Raw genomic sequence first — 9,565 nt, 5'->3', positions numbered from 1 at the left:
TTTAGGTTTGTCCAGCTCCGCAGATATTCTCCAAATAGCAGATGTCGCCCTCCGAGTTGTCTTCTTGCTGTTTTTGCTATGTTTTTAGCTATTATTTCGCCTAGTTCCAGCTGTAGTTCTTACTCTTAAAACGAGTGAAGTGTCGGCCATTTTTGTTTTCACAACCAAAACAACTCAACCTCGTCCCCAGGTCTTCTCGGTTAACGGTGCATTAACCTATAGCGGGCTGCATTTTTGACGTCATTTCCTCGTTAAACACAAAATTCTTCCAAATTTGGTCATCAGTAACTAGTTATGGTGAATTATGCGTGTGCTTTTAGCCAATCAGAATTGGGGAAATATTTTGAATGAATAATAATCACAGTTAACAGCAGGAAAACAATAGGAAACTTAAGCAACGACGACGGCGACGGCAACGAGAATGGCCACAAATAGCCTGCGTAGCTGGTGGGATTAGCGGGAGTGCAAGAATCCCGCAAGCTACGCAGGCTAGGCCAAAAAGCAACAGGTATAGATTAGCAAAACAACAACTTTGCATGTGCATCATGCTCTTTTCAGTGAACATTTCTTTGCCGGAACGGCAAACGGGAATTCATTTTAAAACTGACGTTTTCGCTGCCGTTGCCGTCGTTGATAAAGGGACAGTGTCCCGATTATGCGCACGCGCGAGCATCATCTGTTTTTTCTTCAAAAGACAATAGAACTGTCAAATTGACTCGACAAGATTTCCTTCCGGACCGCACCGCCGACGGAGATTTGTTGTTTATATTCTCAGGCAATATTTTAGACTTTCGAAGAAATCTTTTGTCTTATTTACAAATTTGGCTTGCGGCAGGAAGACTCATCGCGATTTTATCGCTAGCAGGGCCGCCTCGCGACCCGAAAATCTCTTTCCGCTCGCTTTAAAAACAGATTTTCTAATGTGAAACTCTTGTCAGAGGTCAATTGTTCCAAGTCCAGTAATATCTGCCTGATTTGCTCGCGTTCTAGCCTCAAACGTTGGAAAGACACAAATAAAAATGCAATCTCAACGCTATAAATCATCGCAAAGGTTAGTCAAAAAAATTATATTATGATTTCATGGAACTAGTTTCTCTAAACATGTAGCGCCTGTTTGTTTGATTTTGTCGGCCGTAGGGAGATTCATTAAAAAGTTTACTAACGCGTCGTTGCAAAACATTCTAGATCTGCTTCACGAAGCTCCCCTCCACAAGATTTCCTCAGTCACATCAATGTCTCAATGGTTTCTTTCTTACAGTCTTTATTGTTGCTGTTTCATTTCTGCGTATTCCTTTCACAATTATCTGAGCTTGTATGGAAGCTAGCAGAAGAAATAAGCCTTCACTCGGCATCAAAGCGCTTCCCATCTTTTGGTCCTCCGGCCAACGGCAATAAAAGTAACGCTCCCTAATAGCATCTTGACGTCTCAAAACCATTGTCGGCAGTGTGTGTCGTTACGATCCTCGCGGTTTCGCGGTGCGACTTGGGTTTGCCTAAAACACGGAATCCGGCAAAAAAACCACGCCGAACGCCGAATGACTATGAAGATTAGTGATTTAATAGGGTTAGGAAAGGAGGGGTGCCTTCGTCCCAAGGGCAAATTTTTGGTGCTTGGCTTTCGTAGCTCGACCAGCATTGTGGGTAAGTTTGCATGTGTGGGTCGCCTTAGACAAGATAACTGACCCATCAAGCCATGTCACCCACACCCGTGATAACTTGTTTACAATGCATTATGCACAAATATACAGAAAATACGTATTTTTTTTATTAATGTGAGCACAAGCCCAGAAGTATGGGCATTTTATTGGTAGTTAATTTTTTTTCTAGTGACGCATCGTTATCAAAGATGCACTTTGTGCAAACATGGGAAAACTTGAGAAGGAAAGACTTGTCAAGTTTTCCCATTCACACGGGCGAGTTTTCTTCGTAAACGAAAAAACAGACGATACGGTTTAATATTTGGTTCCCGTAGCCATTTTTTTCGCAACAAAGATTGTAAATGAAAACCTTCTGCCCCGCTTATTGGATTCATCGCAAATAAATACTTTTTCAAACACATGAAATTAAACGTGTCAATTCATACCCATTTCCTGCATGATTCACTTATTCGAGAAAGGGCTTCAAATAAGTTGTCTCATTTTTATACCAACATGTAATTCAAACCATAGAAAGTGAAGATTACCATCAAGTCGCTGACAACTACATATACGTATTTTTTGGCTATGGCCTATTTGAGCCAACACTTAAAAAGAACAACTGTTGCCAAGCGTTGGTTTTTGGTCCAATAATTCAAGGAACGAACCCGGAGGGGTCTTAATCTTCGTAAAAATGTAGGATCCCAAAACATAAAACTAAAACATTGTTTTATCAGCCAGGCGAATGTAAACACAATCGTACAAGTCACTGGATGGAGATTTCATTTACGCAGTGGATAGTACCCTAAACTACTTCTTCACTGTTTTAATTGCCGCATTTCAAGGAGCCTCTTGTCTAAAGGACATTCAAACGAAATGCTTTGTTTCAACTAATGCGAAACTCATCGTTCGTTCCTTTATCAAATCGATCACAAAGTACTGACCTAAACAATACTTCACTTCTTCACTAGTGTGTCAGAGGTGGTATGTACAGTAGCCGTCATTCACTAGTAAATATTGCAAACTAACTGGACAAAATAATATTGTTTTCTACAGTATATCCCTGCCCATTTTTGTATCACTTGCTTCGAAAGACTAAATAATTGTTAAATAAAACTTGATTATAGGAACGAAGAAATTCTACGACCAGCCAATAACTAAGTAATTTGTCTAAGTACCTCTCTGCACTCTCTCCCTCCCTGTTAGTTTCGATGATAAGCACATCACTTGCTATGAGAAACTGCTATTGTCATACAAAAAAAATATTACTGCCGTATATTATTCGTGTTTGTTACAATATAATACCGCTTCTACACCAAATAACTCGTCCAAATGAAATCAGCGCATTGATTAACAGTTGTAGGAGTATTTCAGATAGTAAATTATTTAGCCCACACAAGTTTCATGGATCACCCGCAGTAAAGCAAACGATTAGCTAATGCGCCTGTAAGTTGCAAATGCGTCCGTAAATTGCCCTCAATATTTTTTCCTTGGATCTTCATATTTCGATTGTTTGGCGAATTTCTTATCAAGTTTTCTTTTGTCCTGAAGTGTGCGAGAACTTGGGTAAGCACAAGCCGAACTTAGTCTCGATGCCCGCAAAGGAGGCCACAGCTAGTCTCATGCCGCCGATGTGGTCAGGATGAAGAGATACGTCTGGGTTGAAAGCTTTTTTCTCGCTCCAGGCTTCGTGTACCACCACTCTGTCGAGGGACAAAAAAATATCATTCGGAATAAATGAAGAGCGTTGACTGCAGAGCAGGAAGTCGCGGGTTCGATTTCAAGGGCCGAACCAATACCCATGGTTTAAAATAACTGAAAAATGAAGGTATTGTTTTTGCACGCTCTGCCAACGGCTAGACCTTAACGTGGCTCGGATAACCACGTAAAAAGGCGGCCACTTCTCCAGTGGGAGACGTAAGAATAGTGTCTTCAATTAGTACTTTGGCCTTAAATACATTGACAATCAGAATGCATTTTGGGGCATTAATCGCGTTTTGCGATAACGTTTCAAGAATTCATTTTATTAGTGACATATTTTTGCTAACATGAGAGTACCAATTGATCTACTAGTCTACTGAAGGTCGTTTTTTACTCGTTTGAAGATAATTCAAAATTGTGTACTCACCCCTTTCCACTGAAATCCACTTTAAACAATCTTTGGAGAAGTTCATACGTGAGTAGTGTGACGCCAAACTGAGGTGACGACCTAAATACACGAGCTAAAAGAGACCGACAAAGGTAACCAAGTCAGTCTCAATCGTACCCCTGCAAGTCCACCAGTTTTGGGACCAAATTCTTTCAAGTCGTCAGTCAAATAACAGAACGTCTGTACCCTGGAGGGCACCCTGGGGTGCTTACCCGCCATTTCCACAAACCACAAAAGCATAAAATTTGACGTGGTGGGAGAAAGACCGGCTATAATGTATATCCAAATGGGCTAAAAACCTAAAAAGAGTAGAAGAATTGCATCCCTTCAAATCATAGCCCCTTTTTGCGCGAACCAATTGTTTTTCCAACCAGAATTTCTGTTTTTTCCAAGAAAATGGTAGGTAAGAACCCCTGACCCTTGCGTGTTCTATCAATGAAACATGATGGAATTAAATGAAGAATGATCATCGCAGTTATTCTTCACTCCGCAGTCCACATATATGATTTTTGATATAATCATAACTTCATCATCATCCTTTCACGGGTTTATAACGAACCAATTCAACGACCTGCTCCCAGTTGGCTTGTTAGCTTAACTGGTAGAGCGCTGCACGGTTATCGCAGAGGTCAAGGGTTCGAATCCCGTACAAGCCTGAATTTTTTTTCATGCTTTCTTTTCGCAACTGCAAAAGTTGCGTATATGACTGCGATGATCATCCTTCATTTAATTCTTCACTCCGCAGTTCACATAATTATATGATTTTTCATATATTCATAACTTCACCTGAAACTTGATGGATAAGCAATTACGACAAATGACCCATAATCAGATTAATCTACTAGAGTATGATCTGAAATTAGTCGTGGCTGTATGAGGTTAGACCAACATATTGAATCTGCTTTAAAAGGGCTTAGGAATCTGTCGAGTCCTAAAATGGATATCAGTTACAATGGGTGGGACACACGATTCAGGCAAACTACAAGAGAGTAGTAACCTAAACATACGTTATATAATAGAAAGTAGGTAAAATGAATACTTGCTCTCCCTCACAGTGATTCAAGATGCACTATCAAGAAAGAAGTAACGAGTGGACTTAACAACTGTTTTCTTTTACCTTTTTGGTACGCGAACTAAATTGAGTGTGTTTTTGAAGAAAATCAGCGAGGTCCACATGAAAAAAGTCAACCCTGAAGCAACAAGTTTCTAGAACTGCTTCTTTGTAAATGTATTTCTGAGCAAAAAAGGGTAAGAACACTGAAGATGAAAAAATGGGACAAATCAAGCGAACACAAGCATAAACAGACCTCCTGCTCCTTTCCAAAACGCTCTTCCTCCTTCTTCCTTCCACACTTTTCTTATACAGTCAATCACTCCCCGGTAAGTCTGCTGACCAGCTCTTGCTTTCACCTGCAGGCGCGGGCAAATCACGCTCATTAACAATGAAGATTTGTTTCGGGACACGCAGTTAGAGCGATGAAAATTGGTTTCAGTAAGTGTTCGTTATTTAATTTATTGCCCACGCTGTTCTTCTGTTGTCCCAGCTGAAAATGCGACGCGTGCGTTTTCGCTCAACAATCAAAAGCCACGCTAATAGAGTATGTTTGCTACACCAAACGAGGTCAACGTCTCCCTCTACTCAGTATAAACCCAACAAAGTCTTGCTTCATTTTTTTTAAGGTGTTAAGTAACTAGCCCTTTTTTAGCTTACACACACATTAAGTTCTCCTTGGTCGTGTAAAAGGAAAAGATTGCCAAGTTTTTTGTCAAGATTTCCAATTTACAAGAGCAGGTTTTCTCGAGAAAACTGGGCTTTAGAACCACTGTACACTGAAAAATTGTGCACTTTCATCAAGCCGCAAGGGCCTGGGTCGAGTCCCAAATTCAATCGATACATAGAAAGCCATTCAAACTCTAACAATTTTCCTCATTTCCGCAGTACTCTTTAAAATTGTCGAGAATAGCGAAATTTGTATTCGTTTTCGAACAGTTGCTATACATAATAAATTTTCAACCACCACAAGACTGAGCCTTGAGTATATTCTGATTTGAGAAGAGAAGCTTGTTTGGATCAGTTTAAACCGTGTCTTAAGTATGAATTAATCTTATATATCCAACATCAGCATCACTTGTAAAACTAATATCTTATTGTAGTCATGATCATTTCAAACAAATGATTTATTTCATAGAAGAATGGAACAGTTATCCCTTGCGTTCAACATTGCCATGGTGACATTCCTGAAATTTTGGTAAGGCTAGAAATATCAGCTCAAAGCGAAAAAGCTATTCCCAGTTCGCCATGTTCTAAACGAGTGAAAAACTGGGTACGATATGCGACCACAAAGCTTCTGTTGATCGTTTGGAGGAACAGCATGAAGATCAACAAACATGACGCACTACAACTGCTGTGTTCCACATTGCAATATAAGTAATAGAAATGTAACCTAATAGCGGAGCTCCACGCGCGAGCGGAGCCCCATTGCTAAGAAAATTTGGTAATCTGTCCATCCGAGAAATTTTGGTTGTGACGTCAGCGTTCGCCCGGCGACCGTCCGTACATGTACTACATGTAAACCGATGTCAAATGTCACACTTAAATACTACCTGGGAGTCTAAGGCATATACTATCTATCTTTAACTTTGTATAGGACATCCATGTTATGGTCAATTGACAGCTGTCAAAAAGGGGCATCCAGTGACCAGTGTCAAATGACTATATCGCGGGCCCAGGTATACAACTCATGGAGGTGACGTACTTTTTTAAAGTTATCAATTGATCGCGGGCTCAGGTCCATTTTTAAAAGGTGGAACTCAGTAGGCTTTCTGCTTACGGCAAATGTCGAACTACTTGAGAAAGACATTTCTTAAAGCATCCCTTAAGAGCTTCGCCTTTGGCCTTGGCTAATTCTATATATTATAGAACTCCTAACCAGGCATGTATTCTTCAGTAAGAAGGACCTTGAGGACGTCTTCACGGGTGTGGCTTACTGCTGTCCGCCACTTCTTTGCTGTCCCTCTAAACGATCCCAAAAGCTTTTGCGGCTATAAGTCGTACCAGACTCCCGCTCGTTTAGATCATGGCCATATTTTTCGCCAGGTACTAAACGAGTGAATGAGCTTTTTTAAGATTTTCACATCTGTCAAGGGCACTAAATTCATACGATATAACATTTGGTTACCTGTAATCTTGTCTTGACAACATCAGCTGGTGTGGCCAGTGCGGCTGCGGGAACACCTTAAGAAACACATAACAGAAACATTAGAAAAAGTGTGATGGGATCCTCGCAAGCGTGCACAAATGAGAGCGATTCCGTCACACAAGACAGAGGAGGTGGAGAGATTTACTCCATGTGAAAATTCGGGTGAACATCTTGTCTGACAATTATTTTACTTCTTTTGTTCGGTTCTTCATCGTGTTCGCGCACGAAAATAAGGAAAGGACGCGTAGGTTATGAACTACAAAACACAGATATGGACAGTTTTTGGTTCTTTCTTGTCCAAACGAGACTCAGCGAAAGGAATGAGTTGATTTATCAAACGACCGACCGCTTAAAAATTGCTTTACTGATCTGCCATACCTTACAGGTTCATAAACGCCTTTGCATTGACTATTTATAAACTATAAAACTAATAAATAGATAATTGTATTAACAATTCTTATCACCTGCAGTCATGGCCGAGGCAAAGAGTCCACCAGCGCTCACGTGACCACTCTCGTCTGCGAAATGATCCTTAAGATGTGCGTAGGTAGGAAAATATATACCGGAGAATGGAATGTCACGTAGGAAACACGCTCTTGCACCCTGCCACGTAACAACAATAAAGAGCAATTCAGTCAGGAAAATACAAAGAGAGCTTGGGGCGGCTATTTTAGCGTTTTTTTCCCTCCAGTCATGTCCAGTACTGTCGACATGATACGAGTGGGAAAATACTTTTCACAACTCGTACAAGCCGACAAGTTGTTGCGACACGACATACAACAAAATCTCTAAGCCCTTAGTGAGACGCGTTTGTCCACTCGACAGTTTACTCTGTCGGGTGGACAAGCACTTTCTCCAGTCGTATGACTCGACTACCATTACATGGGGTCTTTTGTTAACATCACAAGTAACAAAATTTCTAAGTCCCATTAATAAGATGCATTTCTCGACTGGACTGGACCTTGCAGCTCTCTTCTCTTCTGAAGGAAGCCAAATAATATATCTTACTGCTATTTTAGGTCGTTTCTATGCTTAATTCATTACTTAGAGCAGTTACCCCTACACAAAATGTAGAGATATCACTTTTCTTACACTTTTTGTTGCTTGTGATGTTAGCAAGAGACCCCGTGTAATGGTAGTCGAGTCGTACGAGTCGTACAAGTGGAGAAAGCGCTTGTCTACCCGACAGAGTAAACTGAAACATGAAGACTACAAGTTTTCCAAGCAATCCAGTTTTGACTCTTTTCAGTCAACAAGTGATTGAGAGGGGATTACCTTGTAAAGTCCTGCCAGCCCTAACTCTCTAATGACTCGTAAAGCGGTGACCTTGTCTCCAGCCGCTCCAATCTCGCCTGCAACCTGTAACCTGATCTTGACGATCTCCAGAGGATTGGTGAAGAGAACCTGAGCTGCACCTCCCTGCAAGTGATCATATCATAAATATTCATTTAGTTTTTTTCTTAACCTCTGCTTTTCATTTTTTTTCTCAGTTTTTTTTCCTTTCGCTTTTTTTAAGCCTATGATTAATACGATTATCTAATATATTATTTTAAGATTTACTGTAGCTCTGCCATTGATTTTTGCATGCATAATTCTGTTCATATTTTGTTGGATTAATTTAACTGAGGGAGCCCATTCCTTATATAAGCACGGTGGTTTCGCTTGGGCTTCCTCGCCATTAGCTTTATAAATATTTAGATTTTCTTCTTTTTGTACATCTTATGGCAAAACAATAAACTGAAATTGTCAAACATGTTACGCCGAAGTAACGACGGTCATTTCGCTTCAGACAAGCCAAGTGAACAAGGAGAAATTTGCTGACAAATCAAATGGTACAGAGAGTTATTTTCAGCTACCCAACCTGGACGATGGTTGATAAATGTCGTTGAACTTTCATCTGAAAACTGAAATGCCCCTCTCCTAACCCAAAAAACTATAGCCCGTGGAACATTGATCAAGCCCAGCTAAAACACACCATTAATTAACCGCGATTGGGCGTTCACTGCGGAGTAAGCCGTGTTTGTATTTAAGCTTCTAGCACCTGTACGTACATGTAATAAATTAAAAGGAATTTTTAAACGCCTTGGGGTACAACATAATCACAGACAAGAGCGTCTTACAAACCCAAGAAACCCAGCAAAAGGTCAGTGCCGTATACCACCAAAAGGGTTTTCTTATATGTTTTCCAACCATAGGATACTAATGAAGTATGGCAAATTTTTGGAATAGAACTTCACTTTTATAATATCGTCAGTCCTATAATATCGTCTGTCACCTAAAATGGTACAAGCTCCACAGTACATTGAAACCCTCTCTCCTCACCCCAGATCTCCCTCTTCCATCTAAACTATTATAGCACAATCATATGCTGTCTCAGTTTTTCACCGAAAAACAAACTGTTTACTTACACATCCACCGGCAACTACTTCAAATGGTAAGCTAATAAACCCATCCTTGTCTCGAAACACGTCACGGACAAAATCATTCGTCTGTGGAAAGAAAACACTCACAGATAAAAGAAGGTGTCTAAAGAACAGGCTGAATGGAGACAAAATTGATATTAAAATATTTGTGGGTTGTTC

At 40.4% G+C, this 9,565-nt stretch overlaps 1 protein-coding gene and 1 non-coding gene across 2 annotated transcripts in view; one reads left to right on the top strand and one right to left on the bottom strand.

Moving 5' to 3' along the window:
• Positions 1-2,129: 2,129 nt before the first annotated feature.
• LOC140930513 (electrogenic aspartate/glutamate antiporter SLC25A13, mitochondrial-like) overlaps positions 2,130-9,565 on the bottom strand; it is a 21,319-nt gene continuing 13,883 nt past the window's right edge. Inside the window, exons 14-20 of the mRNA XM_073380231.1 lie at positions 9,392-9,472; positions 8,259-8,402; positions 7,448-7,586; positions 6,963-7,018; positions 5,091-5,193; positions 3,763-3,856; positions 2,130-3,337 (exon numbers count right to left, since the gene is read on the bottom strand). Coding sequence (XP_073236332.1) covers positions 3,163-3,337; positions 3,763-3,856; positions 5,091-5,193; positions 6,963-7,018; positions 7,448-7,586; positions 8,259-8,402; positions 9,392-9,472 — 792 coding nt within the window. The 3' untranslated portion in view covers positions 2,130-3,162. The remainder of the gene's footprint in view (positions 3,338-3,762; positions 3,857-5,090; positions 5,194-6,962; positions 7,019-7,447; positions 7,587-8,258; positions 8,403-9,391; positions 9,473-9,565) is intronic.
• Positions 4,367-4,439, top strand: Trnan-guu (transfer RNA asparagine (anticodon GUU)). Its single transcript has one exon. It is a non-coding gene; the product is annotated as a tRNA-Asn (tRNA).

The sequence above is a fragment of the Porites lutea genome, chromosome 3, assembly GCF_958299795.1.
Source record: "Porites lutea chromosome 3, jaPorLute2.1, whole genome shotgun sequence".
NCBI lineage: Eukaryota > Metazoa > Cnidaria > Anthozoa > Scleractinia > Poritidae > Porites > Porites lutea.
This window is presented reverse-complemented; position numbering and strand designations above follow the sequence as displayed.